The sequence below is a fragment of the Pinus tabuliformis genome, chromosome 9 (assembly GCF_031772625.1).
Source record: "Pinus tabuliformis cultivar Carrire ecotype Pingquan chromosome 9, CPIR1, whole genome shotgun sequence".
NCBI classification, from domain to species: Eukaryota; Viridiplantae; Streptophyta; class Pinopsida; order Pinales; family Pinaceae; genus Pinus; species Pinus tabuliformis.
This window is the reverse complement of record NC_142307.1, coordinates 438223678-438248880: the sequence shown is the minus strand read 5'-3', so window position 1 is coordinate 438248880 and position 25203 is coordinate 438223678. Positions and strand designations below refer to the sequence as shown.

At 42.0% G+C, this 25203-nt stretch overlaps 1 protein-coding gene and 1 pseudogene across 7 annotated transcripts in view; one reads left to right on the top strand and one right to left on the bottom strand.

The window, feature by feature from the left end:
- The window catches only part of LOC149149044 (uncharacterized), a 180759-nt gene that overhangs the window by 81647 nt on the left and 73909 nt on the right, over nt 1-25203 (bottom strand). For 6 of the 7 annotated variants that reach the window (XM_089439582.1, XM_089439581.1, XM_089439584.1 and 3 more), the window contains 2 exons: nt 9117-10600; nt 8850-8951 (listed from right to left, as the gene is read on the bottom strand). In XM_089439582.1, coding sequence (XP_089295708.1) covers nt 8850-8951; nt 9117-10541 — 1527 coding nt within the window. In that variant the 5' untranslated portion in view covers nt 10542-10600. The remainder of the gene's footprint in view (nt 1-8849; nt 8952-9116; nt 10601-25203) is intronic. The other variant, XM_089439587.1, reaches the window with a different exon arrangement.
- LOC149149045 (chaperone protein ClpB3, chloroplastic pseudogene) lies at nt 13174-14246 on the top strand (annotated as a pseudogene).

The following is a 25203-nucleotide window of genomic DNA, read 5'->3' as shown; positions in this document are numbered from 1 at the left end:
GGGATCCTCAACACTCTTTCCTGCCGAAGACAAGCTCCGTGAGAAAGCTGACTATCACGGATGGAAGATGTCTATCGATCTAACCCTTGAAGATCAAGGAGTGCTGGACCATGTAAGAGGAAATATTGTTGAGCCTTCATCAAATGCATCTGCTGCTGCCTGGAACAAATGGAAAAATGGAGAAGTCAAAACAAAGAAGATCATCCGAGACTCTATCGACAAGCGCTTGGTGGCCTACATCTCTGATCTAGACACCTCCAAGGAAATCTACGACAGACTGGTGAGTTTATTTAAAGTTAATGATGCAAATCAAGTTTTGTTTCTTAGAAATAAGTTGAGGGAAATCAAGAAGGGTAAAGATGAAAGTATGCAAGCATACTTCTTAAGAATCACCGAGATCAAGAACGATCTCCTATCTATTGGGGAAACCATAACTGACAGAGAAATGGCACTCACAACTCTTGGAGGATTTCCATTTGAATGGTATGTGTTCAGGACTACTCTTTTGAACTATAATATAATTCCTTGTTTCGAGGAATCAATGGCTAGATGCATTCAAGAACAATCAAGGGTAGACGAGCAGGAAATGCCCTTGCCTAAAGGTCCTCCTGCTGCTTTTTCTTCTCATGCTAAGAAAAGAAATAATTCTGGGTCTAAATCAAAAGGAAAGGCTGGACCTAAGGGTGGAAGAAAAGGATGATGTCACATCTGCGATAAAGCAGGTCACTATGCAAGGGAGTTCCCTGATAGAAAGGACTCACACTGGGACAATGATCAAAATCTCTCTGATGGCAAATCAAAGGAATGACAAATTCAACAGCAAAGGTAAGAGGAGAGCTGGGGATCGAGGAAGAGGACAACCATTCAAGAAGGCTAGAAAGTCCAGGATGTATTAAATGCACCTGACCTCAAAAAGAACCTAGTGTCCATCTCGATAATGGAAGACAAAGGCTACAAGGTAACCTTAAGCAGTGGCAAGGTATGTATATGGAAATGCCTTTACTCTTGGGTTTAGTGTTGATTCATTATATCAGGTCGATGGAAGTCCGCTAGGTGTCATGTCTTGTGACACAACTCTTCAGTCCGAACTTTGGCATCAGAGGTTTGCCCACCTTCATTACAAAGCTCTACCCGATGTAAGACAGATGGTAACAGGGATGCCTGAATTCCAAGTAGAGAAAGAAGGTGTATGTCCGGGATGTGGCGAAGGAAAGCTCAAAAGGGGACCATTCCCTTCAAGTCAAAGCAAGACCTCCGATATATTACAACTAGTTCACTCAGACATATCAGGTATGATGCCTGTGAACTCCTTGGGAGAATACTCATATTATCTCATTTTTACAGATGACTTCACAAGGATAGAACCTACATCAGATGGATGTTAAGACTAAGTTCTTGCATGGTTCTATCAAAGAAGAGGTCTATGTGGAGCAACCTAAAGGATTTGAGATTTATGATTGAAAATCTCATGTATGCAGGTTGAAGAAGGCTCTCTATGGGCTAAAGCAAGCACCCCGAGCATGGTATGAGAGGATCGATAGCTACCTGATGAAGCTGGGATTCACTAGGAGTGAAGCTGATCCTAACCTTTACTTTAAGGTTGAAGATGACAAGCCTCTCATACTGGTGTTGTATGTGGATGACCTATTTCTAACAGGTGCAAACCCTCTCATTCACAAATGTTAGAGGGAGATGGTTTTTGAATTTGAAATGAAGGACCAAGGACTTGAAGTGTGGCAGAAGCCAAGGGAAATTTTCCTATCTCAAGGAAAATATGTGGTAAATATATTGGAAAGATTCGGTATGATGGACTGCAAGCCTGTGACTACCTCGAGGATCTTAACTTTTAGAAGTTATATGGTAGTGATGTCGGACCAGACTTGGGAAATGCCTCTGAGTTTCAAAAACTCATTCGCATTGATGTTCTTGGTGAACCTCCGTCCGAACATATGTTTTGCAGTTAGCATTGTGAGCTCATAGTTGGTTGAGCCTCACTGGATTCAGGACACAATCTCTCATGGATTAAGATACACTGCCGGAGATGTGAGACTACTTGGATATACTGATGTTGATTGGGCAGGCAGTGTGGTGGACCGTAAGAGCACTTCCGGGTACTGTTTCACCTTGGGATCTTCTTCGATATCCTGGAATGAACAGGAAGCAGAAGTCGGTAGCTTTGAGCACCGCCGAAGCAGGATATATTGTTGCTAGCATAACCTCGTGTGAGGCAGTTTGGTTGCGAAAGCTCTTCAGTGAGCTATTTGGATTTACATTGGATACCACTGTGATTCTCTGTAACAACTAGAGGTGGGATTCGATTATTGAGGAATCCCGTATTCGTCAATTGCTCTAGCAGATAGACATCATCTGGGATATGGTAAGTTGATGAGCAAGGAAGCTCCATCACATTAAGATGATGTACAGGTTGATACACCTTGTCAAAGCCCCGAGGAAAGATCTAATCTTTGATTTTCCAAAACGACTTGGAGTCGGCAAGAAACCTTTGTACAAGGGTCCTGCATGTTGCATACATTGAGCTCTGGGAGCTCTAAGGGCTTGCGGTTCCTACTGGAGCAACATATGACCACAGGGTGACTCACCCTCCCCTGGTGGTGCACACTGGAACAAGATGATTCGCTCTCTTGTGGGACAAGATGATTCGCTCTCTTGTGGAACAGGATGATTCGCTCTCCTGTGTAGCAGGATGATTAGTTCTCCTGTGAGGCCTGGATTGATGTGTTCTCCATGGCAGCTTGGATTGATGTGTTCTCCATGGCGATTGTAGCAGGATTGATGTGTTCTCCTGTGAGGCCTGGATTGATGTGTTCTCCATGGAAATTGTAGCAGGATTGATGTGTTCTCCTGTGAGGCCTGGATTGATGTGTTCTCCATGGCAATTGTAGCAGGATTGATGTGTTCTCTTGTGAGGACAGGATTGATTAGTTCTCCTGTCGAGGCATCCTACCCATGCAGTCTGGGACTCATGGGAAGTACCTCTCATCTGATCAATGAGCAGGGAAACGAAGTTAGGGACCATAGTAGTACCGATGGACGCATCATTGTAACTACCGTACTCCCTACGCTAGGATGACCTCCATTGATCTGGGATCAATGATACTGGTCTGGGACCAGTGGTAGGAGTTGTACCATACTATGACGTTGACTTCGGGTCGGTTGAGACTGGTCTGGGATCAGTGGTACATACTCTGAGACTGACTTTGAGTTAGTGGAGGATGCTATTGGTATGGGACCATTAGAGTTGTACTCACTATGACGCTGACTTTGGGTTGGTTGAGACTGGTCTGTGACCAGTGGTACATACTCTGAGACCAACTTTGAGCCAGTATGATACATCCTCGATCATTTCTTCTTCTTCATAATTCGGACAAAAGCAGAGGAGAACAGAACAATGCAAGAGCAAAGCGGAACAGAGCAAAACAATACAGATCAGTGCAGGGCAGAACAAGACAAAGCAGAACAGGCAGAATAGAGCAGAGTAGGGCAAGGGTCAGGCTGTACAAGGCAGTGCATTTGATGGATGAATAGTAACGACCGATAGACAGATTGCAGATGAAGTTCTCCATGGTTGAGAGGGAGTGTTAGAATTGGCAACCAGGGCAAAACTTCATGTGGGTCATCTTATTCATGGCTAATAATATTTTTATTAGATTCCTCTCGTCGAGAGGTGTAGGATTGATATAAAGATCATCCAATTCCGATAAGTATTTATGGAGATATGAATTTATTTTGATTATGGAATTATTATCAAGCCGACCTACAACTCATGTAGGCTCAGAAGCCCAACAGTCGCATCTATTCACCCACCAACGTTGTGTATAAATATAAGAGGACTTTTCCTCATTTGGACTCACTCATCTCATCACATCTCTCTCTCTCTACTGCGCAAATATGAGTCTCTTCTCTACTGCGTTGAAATGGGTCTCTCTCTCTCACACATGTGAAGCCGGAAGCTGTTGAATTTGAAGCTGCAACTGCAGAAGTAAAGATTGACTTGCGTGGCCTAGAAGATCTCCTCTTTGGAACTGCCCTGTAGGTTCATCTGAATCTCCTTTGAAAGCCGCAACTTTTGGTGGTGGAATGAAGTCAATCCGACGAACGGTTTGCAAGACATCGACTGCCCTAGTTTGAAGCCAGAAACTGCTGAAATTGAAGCTGCAACTGCAGAAGTAAAGATTGACTTGCATGGCCTAGAAGATCTCCTCATCTGAACTGCGTTGTAGGTTCATCTGAACCTCCTCTGGAAGCCGAAACTTTTGGTGGTGGAATGAAGTCAATCCGACTGTCGGTTTGTGAGATATGGTCTGCCCTAGTTTGATAATGAAGCCGCTAATGCTGATGCTACTGATCTAGGGTTTGCTACTGCTGATATGAATCAGATTTATTGTACTATTTCTCTCTGCTGAATTATTGAAGATAAAAGAAGATTTGATCAAAGGGTTTCCCCACACATTGTGGGGTTTGTCCCTGGCTAGCCGCCACATCTTGTGTCTCTTGCCTTGGCTTGTTTTCTGTCGATCGTTTAGTGTTCTATCTGCACTTTACTTTATGTACATGTGATTGCTAATCGGTGGAATATAATAAGAAAAAGAAGTAAACTGTTATAAGCATAGAACATACCATAACTTAACAAAGTAAGAGGGAGTTGGATTCCGGATGTGGAATGGTAAACTGCAAGCCCGTGACTACCTCGAGGATCTTAACTTTCAGAAGTTATATGGTGATGATGCCAAACCAGATTTGGGAAACGCCTCTAAGTTCCATAAACTCATTTGCATTGATGTTCTTGGTGAACTTCCGTCCGGACATATGTTTTGCAGTTAGCTTGGTGAGCTCATATTTGGTTGAGCCTCACTGGATTGGTGCTAAGAATCTTCTGAGATATATTCGGGGCACAATCTCTCATCGATTGAGATACACTGCCGAAAATATGAAGCTGCATGATTATTCAAATGCTGACTGGGTAGGCAGTGTGGAGGATCACTAGAGCACTTCTCAGCACTGGTTCTCTTTGGGTTCTACTTCGATATCATGGATGAGCGGGAAATAGAAGTCGGTTGCTATAAGCACCGCTGAGACCGAATACATAGCTATGAGTATGATCTCGTCTGAAGCTGCCTAGTTGTGGAAGCTCTTCAGTGAGATGTTTGTACACATGATGAATACCATTGTGATTCTCTGTGACAGGCAGAGGGGGGATTCGATTATCGAGGAATCCTGTATTCGATGATTTCTCCAGCAAATAGACATCAAATACTGCCTTATCTTGGATATGGTAATTCGATGAGTGAGGAGACTCCATCACATTGACACTGATGTACAGGTCGCAGACATTTTGTCAAAACCCCGGGGAAAGGTCAAATTTGTGACTTTCTCGAACGACTTGGAGTCGTTGAGATACCTTCTTATAAGGGTCCTGCATTTTGCATGCATTGAGCTCTAGGAGCTTTGGGAGGCTTAGGGTACTTACTGGAGCAACATATGACCACAGAGCGACTCACCCTCCCCTAGTGGTGTGCTATGTACAGGATGACAGATTCAACCTTCCCCTGTGATACCCCATGGCGACTGTGGAACAGGATGATTAGTTCTCCTGTGGGCCAGGATGATTAGTTCTCCTATGGCAACTGTGGAACAAGATGATTAGTTCTCCTGTGGGCCGGGATGATTAGTTCTCCTGTGGCAACTGTGGAACCAGATGATTAGTTCTCCTGTGGGTTGGGATGATTAATTCTCTTGTGGCAACTGTGGAACAGGATGATTAGTTCTCCTGTGGGCCAGGATGATTAGTTCTCCCATGGCAACTGTGGAACAGGATGATTACTTCTCATGTGGGCTGGGATGACTAGTTCTCCCGTGGCAGCTGTGAAACAGGATGATTAGCTCTCCTGTGGGCCGAGATGATTAGTTCTCCCATGGAAACTGTGAAACAGGATGATTAGTTCTCCTGTGGGCCGGGATGATTAGTTCTCCCATGGCGACTTTGGGGCAAGATGATTCGTTCTCCTGTGGACAGGATGGTTAGTTCTCCTGTCGAGGCATCCTACGGTCCTACCCACGCAGTCTGGGACTCATGGGAAGTACCTCTCATCTAATCAATGAGCAGGGAAATGGGGTTAAGGACCATAGTATTACTATCGATGGACGCATCGATGTATCTACCGTATTCCCTATGCTAGGATGACCTCCAATGATCTGGGATCAATATGAGTGGTTTGAGACATTCTCTTGTGATATTGATATGGGATCAATAAAACTGACTTCGGGCGATTAAGAGTGATGTGACACACTCTCTTTAGATGAAACTGACTTCAGGTCAGTAGAGAATGGTATGAGACATTCTCGATCAATTCTTCTTCTTCATGGTTCAGCAGAGCAGAGCTAAGCAGAACTCAGCAGAGCAGAGCAGTGTAGGGCACTAATGGCAAAGATAGTACAGTCAGACATATGGATCAGCGGATGGAGTTCTCCCTAGTTGAGAGGGAGTGTTAAAATTGGAAACTAGGGCCAAACTTCATGTGGGTCATCTTATTAATGGAAGCTGATATTTTTCTTGGATCCCTCTCATCGAGGGGTGAAGGATTGATCTAAAGATCATCCGATTCCAATAAGTATTCATGGAGATATGAATTTATTTGTGTTATGGGAAAATTCGTCAAGGTCGGCCAGCAACCAAATAAACCCCACTTGTGCTCAACGTTTTAGTATAAATAGAGGTGGCCTTTCAAGCCATTTCAACACACTTGGTATCTCTTCCTCTCTACTTGTCTTTGGGTTTTAGTAGGAGGAGAGATCCTAAGGGGTAATGCTGCCCTAATCCAGAGGGCAAAAGCCAGAACTGTCGGGAACTGCCGAAACAGCCGGGAAAGCTGACACAAAGGGCAGAAGCCGAAATAGCCAGAACTGTAGGAATTGTCAAGAACTGCTGGAACTGCAGGAACTACCGGAACTGTCGGGAACAGCCAGAACTGTCGGAACTGCCAGGAACTATCGGGAATAGTCGAAACTATCAGGAACTGTCGAAACTGCCGGGAATAGCCGGAATAGCCAGAACTACCGGGAACTACCGGAACAACTGGAGCATCTGTCTCCGAAGGAGAGCAGCATAAAAGGGACATCTAACTAACATTGGGACAGTTGTATGGTACTTAGCATTAAATACACCAAGCATGCAATGTTACAACTAGCATGCAAATGACAGATAGCATGCAACAACAAGCATGCAAAGGACAACAAGCATGCTAGGGATAACAAGCAAGCTAGGGACAACAAGCAAGCAAGATGCAGCCAGCACATAGGTCAGTATGGCAGCATGGTGCAGCAATGGTACATAATGCAGTATAGTGATGGGTACAGTCATGATTAATGAAGCATGATGAGATGCAGCATAGTGATGATGGGTGCAGCACAGTGAGGTGCAGCATGATGACGAAATGCAGCACAATGATAGGTGAAGGAGTCACCTTAAAGAATCAGTTGAAGCAGCATGTCTTCAACTGATCTCATGTATCATCTTCTTAGAGATGATCTATGCTCTTACCTAGATAAGTCAAAGTGTTGACTTCTGTTGTAAACGTACTATCTCTCTCTCTCTGCTGAAATATTGAAGAACATATAAGAAGAATAGATCAAGGGTTACCCCACATTGGGGTTTGTCCATGGCTTGCATCACATCTTGTGTGCTCTTGTCTTGGCTTGTCTTCTCCGATTTATGTTTATGTCTATCTGCAGTTTACTTTAACGCTGATGTGATTGCTAATCTGGAAAAGATATTGAGCTTACTGTGAAAATTGAAATAAATTGCTCTAAGCATAGAACATACCTAAAATTAACAATTGATTTCACAATAAACCCAATAGTTCATTTATCAAATAGTAGTTTCATTGTCAGGGACTATATTCTTAAATCTAAAATAGCCATTCTATTTAGGGAAAAAATGCACCAGGGTTTGGGATTACAGAATCACTATCCTGATTCTTGAGCTGCGTTACTTCCCTCCACAGAGAGCCCATTATGTAGATAATAAGAGAATGCAGGTAATCTTTCAGTTTCTGATCTTCTCTGCCTTTGTTTCACCAAATGAAAAGCCTTCTATGTAAAAGAGAAAGCTCTCTTTCTTATGGCCATTGGAGAAAAGCATGCCTAGTATTCTGGAAGTGGAAGCCAAACACATTCTCGATCACGTACCTGGGATGACCTCTCTTGTGAGTTCTTTAAGGTAATGCAACATATAGTTTGGTGAGGAATTTTTTTTTAGGATGGCCTAATTAGCATTTAGGGAGGGAGGCACTCAAAAATTTTAAATAAAGGCCTCATTAAGTGCATTCCCAAAAATGCTGCCAAAGATTCTATCAGCGTTTGGAGGCCAATCACATATTGTATGTCTCTTACAAAATCATTGCCAAGGCTTTGGCAATGAGGATAAAGAGGATAATGGCAAGCGTATTGGGCCAGGGCCCAGAACAAACTGGCTTTGTGAGAGGGAGACTTATTTTGGACAGTTTCTACAGTATGAGTGTATGGAATGAGCTAGAGAGACTCGCCAGGATTCTATGTACTTTAGGATTCATTTTGACAGAGCTTATGACAGGGTTGATTTGGGTTTTAACTTTTATTCTGTGTTGACTGGAGTTTTATGCAACTGTATAAAATCCTACAAAAGAAGCTTCAATATCTTAACACCTGGAACAAACATTTTATTCAATACCCAAATAATGATAAATAACATAAGCTTTTCGGTGATTTAAAAACACAAAAATGGCATGCCTGCAGACACTATCTAATTTCTGTATCTGCATCCAGACTATTTCTACTGGTAGGGATCAGTTTACCTTAATCTTTCCTTTGCAGCTCCATCTCCCATCATGCTCTGTAATAGTATGTAAGAATTTTATGTATGCGATAGTCCTTAAAAGCAAAGCATCTATGCTGCACTGGACACAAGCCAACCCCAAATGGAATCATTGAATAATAAATATGAAAATAAAGAAATGAATCAGATACCTCCTACAAGAAGCACTTGCAGTAATTTTGCATGCTTATTTTAAAATTTTGATTAAAATAACTAATTACAAAACAAAAAAAGTTTAAATCAATACTTCAATAGAAACCTTATTTGCATTAGGGACTATCACCCTCAATTCTTGAACACGATCCTGAATTTGCTGCCGATCCTTGGGCCTTGGTCTAGTTGTTTTCTCTGTTCGACTTCTTTTTCTTGAAATCATTGGTTTATCTCCTTGATTTTCTTGTTTTAGACATGCTTCCTTACATCCCTTTCCATTCTCATCTTTGACCAAATTTTGAACCATAGAAATCAATTCCTTTTTGCTAGTTGCATTTGCAGTGTTTTGGAATTCAGTAGAGAATGAAACCTGTTTAGAATCCTCAAGTTCATATCCAGATCTATTATAAGAAATTTCTAGTGCTTCGGATGTTTTTTCATATGGCTTGATCAGTGTATGAGTCAAATTAGCCTTCTGAAAATAATCAAACTGAGAGGGAATCTCATCATTAGTTACAGAACATGAGCTGGGCTTTACACTGGATGGAAAACCAGTTACCACAGCATCCAAAAGGTTTTCCTTTGATTCTGAAAACAATAAGAGTCCTGAGACAGAATCAATCATCTCATGCTGAATTGAGGGGAAATCCAATCCATCACCATCTGGTTCAATACATATCTGGCCAGAGCCGAACTCAAACTCATTAAATGAACAACTTTGCTTTGCCTTATTTTGAGTTTCTGAATCACAGTTTCCAAAATCTCTCCTGAATCCCGATTGGAGAGCTGCAGAGAGCTCATCTCCCATTTGAATCAGAGAAATTTTGGAAGACTGATCAGACACACTATTAACAGGGGATTCAAGGAACTGTTCCAGTTGTCTCGCATCAGATGTAGTTGATTTTATCGTATTAGAGGAATTGGTGTAGGTGAAAACAGGTTGTCCAAATTTGACCTTCGTCAATCCTGAACACTCTGTATTCTGTGATGTATGAAAGTTTGTTCCATACAGATTATTTTCTTGATTTTGATGGTTACATAAACCAATATTGATAGATGAATTCAAGCCTTCAAAAAAACGCAAATCCATCTTTTCATAAAGGTGCAAACTGTCTAAGCTCTTAGATGTAGACCAATTACCCAAGGGCTCCAATAAACGGTGATTCTCGATTTCTGATAAGACTTCACATGGAAGAACTGATAATGGTGCTCCAACATCCAGAGAATCATTGCAAGCATGAAAAAACTGAGGCTTCTTGGTCTTCCCTTCAAACTGTAAGGGTTCTACTTTCATGCTGTAGGGAATCATAACCATATTCTCTGATGACACTTCAGGTACTTGTGATGCTTTCTGAGTATATATCTGTGTGCTTGAACTTTCATTTAATGCAACTTCCCTGCCACTGCATAAATTTACATGCCCATTTTCAAGACAAGATTTGTCGCTGTCTTGTGTGCACACATGTGGTAAAAGTAATGAATGTTTTACAGCATCACTAACAAGTAGTTGAGAAGTCATGGTGCTTCAACCCAACAGCAATATTAGCTTATGCCAAGAAGCATATTTGAATGTTACTCCTGCAAGCATAAATTTATTCATTTTAGTAATTCAATAAACTGATCTTAAAGATGGAAATGCATTCAATTTCACTTGCTATCATGCCTGAAAATAGACATTCACTTGGCTTGCACCACTATCTACACCAAAAATGATTTCTAAAGCATAGGTAGGATGCTAGTGCAGGTCTCCTCTATGGATTAGTACATAAATTTGCAGAAATTTTTAAAAATAGTGGAAAAGTACAAAATAAAATAAAATGCAATCCAGACTCCAATGAGATGCATTGTTCTTTTACTTTAAAAACGTTTAGATGTTCGACTCTCTCATAGATATATAGCCTCCGCTCTCCAAGGGAATTGATCTGAATCACTTGGTATTGTAGTCTCAAATATTAAGAAGAACCCATCTTTAAAACCTGCTGTCATGCATGCAGTACTTAAAGTTACGAAAGAGAGTTTGGACTTCGGAAAAATAATTCACATAACCTTAAAGAGAAGTTCACCTCAGGGCTTAATAAAGTGAAAAGTAGAACATAATGAAGACAAAAAAGGGGCCACCTATCTTCAAGAATTAACAAGGATAGAAGGATGGGACCCCCCATAAGATCTTCAAAATGTCCAGTAAGAAAAAAGTGAAGGAACTGACAGGGAAGCAACCAGGATGTGCCCTCTGCCCTAATGAAAAACCCAAGGGTTATTTAGGGTGTATTCAAAGCCAAATAAGAGCCTGTATATGCTCTCAAGGTTTCACCTTGACAGACTACCATGATGTTGAAAGAAACATCATCTTTGCTAACCTACTTGTCCACTTTGGAGAGAAACTACTTGGAACATTGATCAGATGTTACATAGTGCTTTTGTTCACAGATGTAGTTATTTTGTACCTAAGTTGCAGGAAACGCCAAACACCCAGAAATGCCTAAATAAGTATGAAATGCTTTGGAAATGCCACTTGCTGTACCATGCAGCATTTCCAAATCTGGAAACATCATATGGTATGGCTAGCGGTGTTTCCAAGGAATTTCAACCATTTCCAGTGATGTTTAGGGAAGTTTTGTGGAAATTTCCAGGCCAACCAAAGGGATTGTTAGAGACATGGGACCCATAGGAAGATATTGCCCTTTCCATGCGAATGACAGTTCAAGACAACACAGAGATAGGGGATTGAACTCTGAGAAGTTTGACACCATGGTTACTAATGGTAAAAGTTGACATTATCTTTATCTTACCTTTTCTATCCTTAAATTTTTAACATTACCAGTAATTGTTTCAAGATGTTCGAGAGTGGTTCCAAACTCATTGGACACCTATGGAGGAAGTAAAATTTGATATCCCTTTCAAAATTCAAGTAACTTACCAACTTTCAGGATTTCAGGGTCGGCAGGATTGTAGCATTTCCACTAGATTCTCTCATGTATGAGAGTATGGAATTGGCATTAGCCAAGACCACCAACCTATGGAATTTTGCATCGTGTAATCATGTATGAGAGTTAATAGACATAAATTTCCTTCTTAAATATCATTTATGTGTATCATTCTTATTTTCTTGCAAGGCAATTGCTAAAAAACTATATATCTAGATTTTTTGTATTTTTAATATACCATGTTTCTCCCACATACTCATTTTGGGGGGTTACATTTCCAAGTGCAATCATTTCAGAAACTTGCACACTGTTCCACTTTTCATGCAACTTAGTTTTGTATTCTAGAACTGTTAACATTATCTTCTGACAGATTTATGTGTTAATAATCAAGCTGACACCAAAAGGGATTGATCCATTACTAGATCTTTGAAATACACAGCATTTCATTCGGAAAACTCAGCTCATATTTTGAGGCAGTTTCCATTATGATTGAAGAACAATTCCAGCAGACTTTTGTCTCCAGAATTCAAGCCAGCTACAGCAGCAGAGAAGCCATGATAGTTTCACCTTATTCTGATACCTTTTTCCAGTGTTTTGGGAAGCACCAGGGCATACATTTAGAGGCGGACACAGCAGCATCAGGGAATTCTTCACCAGAATTTTGGTGTGGATTTCAAGGAGTATATGATAGCGAGGAGGGCACACCAACAATTGCTTTTATGAAGATAAGAGGGGCACTGTTAGGAGAAATTTCTAGTTTGTTTATGTAATGTTCCAATTTCGTGAATGTAAAAATCACTAAGGAGTTTTGCCAATTTTTTGTAATATTGAATAAAAAGGGAAAATATATTATTTTTGTGGGAAAAAGGTGGAAATTATTATTTTAATGGAGAATGGCAGAAAAATAATATTTTGTTGGAAAACGGAGACAAATTATTATTTTAATAAAGAATGGTGGCAAAATAATATTTTACTGGAGAATGGAGGAAAATTGTTATTTTATTGTTGAATGGTGGCAAAATAATATTTTATTGAGAGAGACAAATTATTATTTTATTTAAAATGGCAGCAAAAAGTCTCCTAGTGAAAAATGGGCCCCACCAATAAAATAACAGGGAAAAAGGATAATCTAGATATTAGAAGGACTCAATGGAGACAGTGTTCCACGGGGACGCGTCCCCCAGGGTGGGGTGCGCGCACCCCTCGCACCCCACGCACCCGGGACGGGGAGACTCGCGGGGGTGCGTTTCCCCACGTCCCCCTTTTGGGGAGACTCGGGGAGACGCAAGGGGGTGCGTTTCCCCAATGTGGGAGACTCGACTCCCCGAAAGGGGTACTTCTGGGCGTCCCCCCCAAAAATGGGGTTCTTCTGGGCGTCCCCCCGAAAATGGGGTTCTTCTGGGCGTCCCCCCTTCATTTTTGTCTAATTACCCTTTATAAACCAAAAAAAATTTAAAAAAATGAAAATTAATTTATTAAAAAAACATAAAAAATAAAATTAAACTAAATTAACGATTACAAATAAAAAATTACATGAACAAGTTAGGGTTAACTCCACTTTTCAAGTTTTCATTCTGCCGCCATTCATTATGCTCTTACCTCAACGCATTTTTTTCTTCCATCTGCTCTCACTGCGCCCACGAGAGCTTCAGCGCATCCTCACTCTTCTCCACGCAGCGGCTTGCTATTAGCACTTAGCAGTGGTTTCCCAACAGGTGTTGGCAAAACAGAATTAGCTAAGGCTCTTGCATCCTATTTATTTAATACTGATGAAGCTCTAGTGAGGATTGACATGAGTGAATACATGGAGAAGCATGCAGTTTCAGGGCTGATTGGAGCACCACCAGGGTATGTGGGTTATGAAGAAGGGGGACAGTTGACTGAGTCTATACGTAGAAGGCCTTATGCAGTTATTTTGTTTGATGAAATTGAGAAGGCACATACAGATGCCTTCAATATTCTACTTCAGATTTTAGATGACGGAAGGGTCACTGATTCTCAGGGTCGAACTGTAAGCTTCACCAACACTGTCATTATTATGACTTCAAACATTGGTTCTCAGTACATTCTAAGTAGGCTTGATGATGAACCTGGCTCAAAAGAGGAACTGTATGAGAGAATGAAGAACAGGGTTATGGAAGTGGCTCAAACGACATTCCGCCCTGAGTTCATGAATCGCATTGATGAGTATATTGTTTTCCAACCTCTAGACCGTGAACAAATTAAGAGCATTGTAAGATTACAGGTATGTGGTTCATCTATTGTCATTCTTTTAGTGAAAACCAAAGCGAAATAGCAGAGGTTGGTCAGATATATTAGAAGTTAATTTATTTATAACTTTTCGATTTAATCATATAGAAACAACTGTTTGGAATATATGTTAGTTTCAGTTATTATTTTGGTTTTCAATGTAAATTATAGAATGATGATTGATGAATGATAATTGATATGGATCAATGTACATTGTATTTGAATATTTGAATTTCATATTGAATTTTATTATTGAATCTTATGGTATTGAATCTTGATGAATTAGCATTATTGAACAGTGAATATGAACATGAAAATTTCAAAATTATATACATATATATAAATTTATAATATATATAATTAAAAATTATATTATATATACCTCGACGTCTCCCCGTCTCCCCTAAATTTCCCTAAAATTTCAGGGTTCTCCCACACGTCCCCTTTGTGCGTCTCCCCGCACCCGCGTCTCCCCGTCCCGGAGACTTGGTGGAACATTGAATGGAGAATTATAAATGGAGGATGGACTCAATGGAAAATCATTCTATCCCTATCTATCTTATTGACAATTGAAAGAGACTCTGGCGAGTTTCAAGCAAAACTCAAGCTAATTTCGGTGGACTTGGAGTGCCACCCTGGTTAGCTCTTGGGGAAGATCACATCAGATCTTCCATTGCGCTTATTGTTGAGAATCTTCAGATTTAATTAGTGTTGTTTGCAGGCAGCTCCAATATTGTGAACTTGGTTTTCTTGCAGGAAATTGTTAGCATCGTAATTCAGTGTTGCAAGGTTGTTCTTCCTACTCCAAAGGGCCGAATGCAATCATTTCCTAGGAGAGCCAAGTACAAGGCTTGGGAAGCCGATTTCTTGTTAGATTCAGAATTGTTCAAGGCTGGAAATCTATCCCCAAGCGAGGACTGTTGCAGAAGACCAAGAGGCCAAGTATAGTTATTCTTCCAAGGGGACTGTGCTCAAGGTTTGAATCCTGGAGTAGTTCCTCGTCTCAAGCAATAAATCCATCAAGGCCAAGTTTAAATTTCAGGAGTGCCGAAAATATTGTCTTCAAGTCCTGAACGAGTGCCAGATCAAGAGGTCGAATGCATTATTTTGGAGCCAAGGAAGAGAAAAATATATGGAGACTGAGGATCTGCCCTCTTTCCAGCATTGGAGGCCAGATTGAAAATCCACTTGGAGATTATTTGCTTCAGTCTTAGGTCACATTCTTTCAAGGTGGATCAAGGGTTTTAACTTTTATATGCCACCAGATTTCTAGAGGCCAAGTACATACAGTGAAAGAGGTTGAGCCAATTTTATGTTCCAGCAGTGAATTTGTGTGGCCAAATTATTGTATTAAAGGAAGGTTGATTTCTTCTAGAGACTGCATTGTTATCATTGTAGGAAACTTATCTCAAAGGTGAATTGCATCATTTTTCCACTGGGCCGAATCATTGAAATCTACAGAAATTTTGTTGGAAGAGGGCCAAGTAATGTTTGTGAGCATCATGGATCAAGAGGAGTCTGAATTTAAAGGGATACTGCTGGTTATTTGGTTCAGAACTGAAGCTCTCTCTCTGGAACCATGTTACGCAGACCTGTAGCAGCTTAATTGGTCACAAAAACATCTCTAGGTCGGTCCATTCTAGTTATGTCCAATGGTACCAGTCATAAATTAAAGGGATCAAATTGCAGTCAGCAAGTGTTTATGTTCCAGCTCTAAAGAATCATTCTATTGGCCTGTAGCAGCTCTTTAAAAGAGGTCTATTTGATAATGTGTCTGTAGTAGCCTTTTCTGGGAAGGCCTATTTGGTTTAAGGAGGGTCTCCAAGTCATTCCAGGTGTAATCTCTTCAGTAACATTGTAAAATTGTCATTTTATCTCAATATAAATCAATCTTTTGCCTCAGAATTTCTCTCATTCCAGTTTGTATGTGAATTGTTTGACAAAATCTCTGTGCCATCTATTGGAGTGAAAATTTCTGAGTTTGCACTCAAGTGTTTGCCAGAAAGTTGTTAAAGACAATAATAATAAATTTTTGGAAACAGTTGCTTGAAGAAACAGCAATTGTGCACTAAATTGCTTGAAGATTTGCTTGGTTGAGAATGTGATCGTTGAAGCTTAGTAAGTGTTTTGATATTTACTGTTATTTTTGTAGTGGGAATATTACAGTGGTATCACAGCATAATCTTGGCCAGCTGTGGGGAAGCTAGCAAGATCATGGAGTTGTTAGGCATGCATGCACAGTGAATGACGGGGCTATAGACATTCCCGCGACACAAAAAAGGAGTACACAGGAAACCATGGAAGAGATCCTCAGGAACAATGAGAAGATGATAGAAATGTTAGCCCGGTTGTGTAGCAGTCAAAGGGTAAACCGGAACCATCCTCAATTGCATGACAGAGACCCTAGAGGTGCACATACCATGGGAGTGAAACCATTTACACCACAGATGGGAGGTCAGATGCCTTGGACCTCAAGGCGCAGGTACACCAAGGGCAAGGCCCACTACATTGAGGTGATTCTGGACATCGAGCATGAGGAGGAGAGTGCACATGAGGAAAATAACCACAATAGTTGCGAGGAGGACATAGATTGGCTTAGTGTGACTCCAATGTCACCACTATTGGAGAGTGAATTGATGGTACAGGTTGAGACAGTGGCAGAGACAGTAGAGCACACACCCATGGGGCCGTCCATTGACGAGGTGCCAGTATGCACAAAGGCATTCAAATCCATGACAGAGTTTCCAGACGGCAGCCACCCACGGCTGGATGGTGAGAGGTACTGAGTTCGTAGCCAATGGAGTGGGCTAGGTGGTTGGATATATCGATGGTTGCAATTCAACAAAGGTCGTGGGTTACCAGTGGAGCTCGGGCGCCAGACTATTGTTGGGATCGAAGTGGGATTTCCCATCACGTCATGGAGACGGTAGGGGATGGTAATAGTTGTGTGATGGATACGGTGGTTGGGTGCACAAACACTTTCAGATCTCCATCAGTCTAGGACAACACTAGTGACAAGATGGATTGATAGGGGAGCAGACAGAGTTCGTGAAATGTTTTTTCATGTTGGTTATGCATAGGATCGCAGGATGATCAACATACTCTGGTATGAGCTTGTAAGAGGAGGTGGCATCGACAAGCCAACATACAGGTCATTATATGGAGACAGTGCTCTCTCATTAGTGTATTGGGCACAAGAGCTACCGAGGATTGGCACAGTAGTGTTAGTCCCAATAGCATGTGAGGAGTTAAGCCACTCGGATCTACCAGGGCAGATGGGGAGGTGTAGCTCACATCATGGTGCGTACACTAGCAGAGTGTTAGATGCATTGCCACGGGTAAGATACCAGATGACACAGGGTCGTACGACAATGGGCGTTGATGTCCAGTGGTGCATAGAGTTGTGCCACGGAGTTCAGTGTTATGCAGAGGAGCGCGAGGGTACATGTTGGTGTAAGTTAGTTTTTGGTAGCATCAAATGTGCTCTAGCCATGAAAATTGGTGGAGAGGCTAAGGGACATGAGTTCTAAAGAACCTAGAAACCCTTCGGTGAAATTCCACTAGGATTGTATTTTATTAAAATAATTAATATTTTAATGGGTTCCTAAGTCTAAATTTAGGAAAATTAAAGAATTAATGGGTATTAATCAAAATATGGGTGAGAATGTTCTAGAAAGCGGATCAAGTCAAGTTTTTAATCTTAGTCGTTGATTAGACACTTAATCTCGGCCGTTGAAGTCTCAATGAGAAAAGTATAGGAAGGAGGCTTGGGGTTCATTTCGAAACACACAAGGAGAGAACGAATTGATCTGGAGTTTGATTTCTGGGGCTAGGAAGCTGAGAATTCGAACTAAGTGATCATTCTGCAGTAGAGGGGTAGGGATAGTTTGGGAATACTGGAGAGAGAGGCGGACAAACACTAGTGGAGGCACCGCAACATCTAGAGAGACTCACGATGGGCCAATCTGGGCCCATGCAGTCCTAACGTAGAGCCAAAAGGGCCAGTGCAGAAGTGAAGTTGCCCTCACACAGAAAGCCGGAAACTGTCAAGGAACTACCGGAACAGTTGGGAAGGTTGACGCAAGAGGCAGAAGTGCAACGCAGGGTTGACGCAGAGCCTATAAGGCTGATGTAGGGCCAGCGCAGAGATAGTCGGGGTTAGCCAGTTCTGCTGCCAGATCAGCCGAAAACTGCCAAGTGAAGTGAGGTAAACTCACTTAGTTTTTTGCCATTATATTTTCTTTGTCACTGGATTTTCGGAGCGCATCCAGCATTGTATTTAGAATTACTGCTTAATAATAGAAAACCCTCAGAGTTGTTGCACCGATTTTCCTGCATTGGGTTTTTCCAGGGACTATTTTGTCCGAAAATAACGGTGACCTATGTATTTTGTTCTTTGCTCAATTTCTTGTTTCATGTAATCAAATTAAATTAGTGTAGGCTGTAGAAGTAATTTACTTTAGTATTTTTTATAATGTATATTAAAATCAAGGAGGAGAAGTAAATTCAATTTTGCTGCAGTAGGGGTTCCTTGAGTGTAGGAATTTTCACATGGTATCAGAGCATTGATTTTGAAACAGGAAGAGCAGATCCAGCGCTGAGCAGAGAGGCCAATAGCTACATTTGTAGCAATTTGAATCCCCTTGAAGGGATTGCGCAATCCTGTGCCGGGAAAGCAGAGATTCCAAGGAAATCTCTCTCTGAGAGAATCGACAGAGAGGTACAATTTCTGGTTCGTAAGCTTCCAAAGGCAGGGGGAGTGACGCAAAGCCTCAACGCAGTGCTTAAAGGACCAGTTTCTGTCGGGGCAGAAATTCGTCGAAAAACAGCGAAGACACATAGAAGGGGAATTTTCTCTTTAGAGGACTTTTCTCACCAAAAGTTTGAATTTTTCACTTGTCGGACAACATACCAGTGTTGTGCAGTGACTAGAGGAGTCAGTTCGAAAATTTGGGTGAGATGGCATCACATGGGCTCAGAGATCAGGACAGGTTGGAAGGAGCCTCCAACTTGTGAAAATTTCTGAATCTACACATTAGAAATCCTATTGCTACCTATCATCTCCTACTTGTTATTACACACAAGAAGTTATTTAATTTATAAATAGTGATGAAAAACACTACTGTAGACTACATTGACATACAAATCATAAATTAAAACAATAGATGAAACAAACACATAAGGGACACCATTCTTTTGGGATAGCACGTCCCCGAAAAAACCCAATGCAGGAAAATCGGTGCACCAGATAGAGGGTTTGTATTATTAAGCAAGCAGAATCTGAGTATGACAAGTTGCCTCTCACACCGGGTAACCTTTTAGAGAAATCTTGGCAGCAAAAATACATACAAGGGGTTACCTCGTTCTCCAAGTCACAACTGATCCACTGAGTGGCCTGACTCCGGCAAACACTGCGAAATCCCAGCGTAATCACTGCTTGGGCTAGCGTCTTGCCTCTAGGAGACTGCGTCACCCCTTCTGTTGCATCGATTTGCTAGAGGAAGAATGTTGTTCATCCCTCCCAGCTCAAAACCTCGCTTCTCCAGCAAAATCTCGAACTTCTGACAAATATTCTGCACTGCCACTGCAAGAGACCCTATTTGTCAGAACCATACAACAGATGTTAAACAGTAAAGGGAATTTTATCCAAAACCTGTAATTATTTTTCCTGAATTCTTACAGAATTAATTAACAGATTAACTGATAGAACTGTTGAGGGTACCTACCTGTGCCCATGAGGTTGATGATACCTCCAGCTCCCTGCTTTGGTTACCAAAAGACCGAATCCACCCAGCCAAACTGAGCAAAACCTGGCTACTCAGTCCAGTCAGCTTCTGAGGTGAAGCAGACTGTTCCCCCGTGCCTAGAACCTCAAAACAATCTGCGCTCCTCCTGCTGATAACTTTCGTTCCTCCTTCAGTTTCCCTTCCTCCGTTCTTTTCCTTCCTCCCCGCTCCCTCTAAACTTCTGCTCGGTGGCCTTTATTTGGTTTCTTGGCGGTGGCCGCTCTTCCACCAGCAGCCCACCGCTTAGTCTCTTGGTGACACCCTCCCATGTCATGTATCACCTCTCCATCTCTTTTATGTTCACGTATAAATATATGTATATACTTTATGATTTAATAAATGGCATTTCTTTATGTTTTATTAAAGTACATAATTTTAATATTAAAACTATAACATTATTTTAAGAACCCTTTTAATTAATTTCTTATATATATTTTTAATCATTTTATTAATTTATTAATATAATTTTTATTAAGAATCTAAGATATATAATTTATTAGCCCTCTTTTAATATTTACTTATTAATCATAATACATTAAGTAATATGAGTGTTGATGGATGAGTAGAACCTTCATTTGAAGAAATGTCATGATATTTAGTACTTATAGTTAATTTAGTATATAAATGCTAGTGCGGTGTATGCGACACTTGCATATGTAGCTATCATATGCATGCATCGTATGCCTGCTATTACTCTTGCCTTCTCTATATTTATAGATAGGTCGTTACACTCTTGGCCTACGTCAACACTGCTTGAGCCCCTTCCTGGGTTGCGTAGGCCTCTGCACTGCCTCTCTGCCTGGTACTCTTTAGCTCAGAATTCCTTTCCGATCCAAAACTCTGCTTCTACCCCTCTCACTGCAACTCAGATCACTAGTTCAATTTTCTCAGCAAACCACGCCCAGAAAAATCGAACTGATTTGATCACCCGGTGTATCTCCAACTGACCCTCAAGCCTCCTCTTATACTTTTCTTGTTGATGAAACAACGGCCAAGATTAAATCTCTAATCAACGACTAAGATTAAAATAGACTTGATCCTCATCTCTTAGAAGCTTCCCACCCATATTTTTATTAATACCCATTAATATTTTTATTTTCCTAAGTTTAGACATAGGAACCCCATTAAAAATATTAATTATTTTAATAACTCACAATCCGGGTGGAATTTCTCCAAACGATTTCTGGGTCTTGGATATCTTATGTATTCTAGCCCCTCCACAAAATTTCGAAGCTAGAGCACATCCGATGCTACCCAAAATCAACACTCCCTCTTAGCGAGGAATGTGCTCTAGCAATACTTCCCAATAGAAGCATCACACTGATCCACGCATCCGTCCTCTGTACTACTGATGCTTGGCCTGCTGCCCTTCATTAGCTACACTGTTGCAACCTGTACTGTTGCCCATGACACTGTCACTATCACTGCTACATCCATATTCCAGCTCCCTCTCAATATGTTGCATCACGTTGCCCATAGCACTGCCACTGCTAACTGTTGCACTGCAACTCAGTTGCTGAGAAGTAAGCAGCTGAAAAGCCACCCAAAAACTGACATGCTAGTTAGTCTGGATGCCTCATGATGTTGAAGCTACCTATGATGCTAATATGTTTTAACCCTTTGCTGCTACTGCGCTGCTGCAATCTGCTTTGTGCCTCCCACACTGCTGCAACTTCCACTGCGCTGCTTCAGACTCTGGCACTCTAGCTCTGCCACTGTTGCTCCATCATCCCTTGCACCAACTGACTCTCGTCATTCTGCTACTGTCATTAAGGGCTCCCGTAGTCGTATGTGATCCAAGAGTTTGGGCACCTCAAGGATCCTACCCCCGTGTAGTCCTCCCGACTACAACTCGATGTCGCCCCACCTCTTCTCCAGAGGTGCATGAGCACTCATGGCACAATCCTCGTCATCATCCTCCTTGTCAGCTTTCACTAGAGCAGCCTTCGAGTTAGAAGCCTCTTCCTTGCCCTTCTTCCGAGGGCATTGAGTGGCGAAATGTCCTAGTTCCCCACACTTGAAGCATTTGACCTTGGATATATCCTTTTTCTTCCTTTTCTACTGCCCTTGTTGTCCTGATGATGCAAGAGTTGCATCCTCCTCCTCCTCCTCCTTAACCCGGGCTCCTCTGCCGCTACTCCCTGCCTTAGTCCGCCTCCTGATGTCTTCCCGTCGAAGGGCTGCCCACATCTCCTCCCAACTGGGGAGAGAAGCTCTGCCCAAGATACTCCAGACAAATGTGCCTTCAATGACTGCATTCAGGGCAATCCTAACCATGAACTCAGGGTTTGGTTTAGATCCCATGAAGGTTAGTTGGTCTCGAATCCCTTGCAACCTGAGGAGGAAGGGATCGATCTCTTCTCCCTTTTGCATCTGGTACTGTCTCAGTTGATTCTCCAATAGCATCTTCCGTTGAACAGAAGTCCCTTGGTACAAGGTAGTCAACGCCTCCCACATCTCCCTTGTTGTTTCCTTCTCAGCAATGTGTGGGACCACATCATCTTTGACCCCGTCTAGAATCATGCATTTAGCCTTCGCCTAGGCCTCCTCATACTTCTTCTGTGGATTAGCATCGACTGGAACAAAAACTACCTTCAAGGCATAGTCCTTGATGCGATTCTTGTCAAGTACTGCCAAGATCCTGGCCTTCCAGATGACAAAATTGCATCCTCCATCCAATCTGTCCTGATCCCTCAATCCATTGATTGCCATCTTTGCTCAACCAAATGTATGACTGGCTCTCTTCTCCCTCTCCTGCTGCTACTCCAACAAGACTCGGATCTGGATTACTTCGGCGCTAGAAATCCTCTAAGGAACAAGCTCCTCTAGACTCCTTTTGAGTCCTGATTTCCTTCACGGAAATCCTCCCGCCAAATGTCGAATCACTCCTCTCCAATCCTCCTTTGCTGTTGTTCAGCAACCCGAATCTAGATTTCTTTGGCTAGAAATTTGTCAAGGCAGTGACTGCCTCTACCTCGGCTTTGTCTCCACAGACATTGTTCTATACCAACAGAAATAGCGTCCCACCAGCTTCGTAGGTCGAATCTGCGATGCTCCTCCAGCCCTGACAACTGACTGATTTGAGCCTGTCAAGCTCTGCACTGGCCCAGAGAGCTGACGCAGTCACTGCGTGAGCTCCTTTCGGGTACTGCGTCACCCTCTACAGGCTCGAAATGCTGACGCAGAAACTGTGTGAGCCTCTGCGTCACTTCTTTGGCTCTGCATCACTCCTTCAGCTGCTCCTCTGCCTCTGAAATAGCACTGTCACCCGCGACAATTTCTTCTCTGCAGCAAATTCACTAGATTTCCTGGTTGATGTCTTCAGTGTCCTATGATCTACAATGCTCTGATACCATGTGAAAATTTCTGAATCTACACATCATAAATCCTACTGCAATCACTGGTTTATCATCTCCTACTTGTTATTACATACAACAAGTTATTTAATTTATAAACAGTGATAAAAAACACTATGGCAGACTACACTAACATGCAGATCATAAACTGAAACAATAGATGAGACAAACGCACAAGGGACACCATTATTTTTGGACAACACGTCCCCAGAAAAACCCAATGCGGGAAAATCGGTGCAGCAGATAAAGGGTTTGTATTATTAAGCAAGCAGAATCTTAGTACAACAGGTTGCCTCTCACACTGGCTAACCTTTTAGAGAAATCTCGGCAGCAAGAAATACATATGAGGGTTTACCTTGTTCTCTAAGTCAAAACTAATCCACTGAGTGGCCTCACTGCGGCAAACACTGCGAAATCCCAGCGCAATCACTGCTTGGGCCAACGTCTTGCTTCTAGGAGACTGCGTCACCCCTTCTGCTAGATCGATTTGTTGGAGGAAGACTGTTGTTCAGCCCTCCTAGCTCAGAAGCTCGCTTCTGTAGCAAAATCTGAAACTTTTGATGAATATCCTGCACTGCCACTGCAAGAGACCCTCTTGGCCTGCGTCAACACTACGTAAGCCCCTTCTTGCGCTGCGTAGGCCTCTAAGCTACCTCTCTGATGCAACTATTGCCTCTCTGCCTGGTACTCTTTGGCTCGGAATTCCTTTCTGATCCAAATCTCTGCTTCTACCCCTCTCACTGCAACTCAGATCACTAGTTCGATTTTCTCAGCAAACCATGCCCCAAAAAAATCGAACTGATTTGATCACCCGGTGTATCTCCAACTAACCCTCAAGCCTCCTCTTATACTTTTCCTATTGATGAATCAACGGCTGAGATTAAGTCCCTAATCAACGGTTAAGATTAAAACAGAATTGATCCTCATCTCTTAGAAGCTTCCCACCCATATTTTTATTAATACCCATTAATATTTTTATTTTCCTAAGTTTAGACTTAGGAACCCCATTAAAAATTTTAATTATTTTAATAACTCACAATCCAGGTGGAATTTCTCTAAACAATTTATGGATCTTGGAGATCTTATGTATTCTAGCCCCTCCACAGAATTTCAGCTAGAGCACATCCAATGCTACCCAAAATCAACACAACTATGTCATATGGAAGACCAGAATCTTAGTTGTTCTGGAGGAGTACGATCTCGAAGCTTACATCAAGAGTGTTGTGGTTGTTCCCGCGGACAATGATCAAAAGAAGAAGTACAAGGCCGAGCAGGAAAAGGCGAAGAGGTACATACTTGATGGAGTTCGAGATCATGTGGTCTCACACTTGCAGGGCAAAGATACAACGCGAGAAATGTGGGAAGCTTTGTCTTCACTGTATGAAAGTTCTTCTGAGCAACAAAAGATGTACTTAGAACAAAAGTTGCAGTAGACATTGATGCAAAAGGGAGAAGGGGTTAACTCCTATCTTCAACGTCTTTAGGACACCAGAGACTAGCTTGCTGCAGTGGGGTCTACTCCTCAGTCTACCACGATGGTAAGGACGGCCCTGAATGGAGTCTCGGATGAATGGCAAGTCTTCGTCCAAAGTATATTGGGCAGGGAAAGACTACCTTCATGGGACGAGATGTGGGCAACTCTTCAACAGGAAGAATTAAGGAGGGGCCTAGTTAAGGTCAACCTCAATGGCAGCAATGGGAGTGGCACGAAGACCAAGGAGGAGGAGGAGAACGCAGCTCTAGCATCAAAGGGACAATAGAAGCAAAAGCGGAAGAAGGACATTTCAAAGATGAAATGTTTTACATGTAACGAGATGGGTCACTTTGCATCCCAGTTTCCTTTGAAACAAAAGGATAAGGATAAG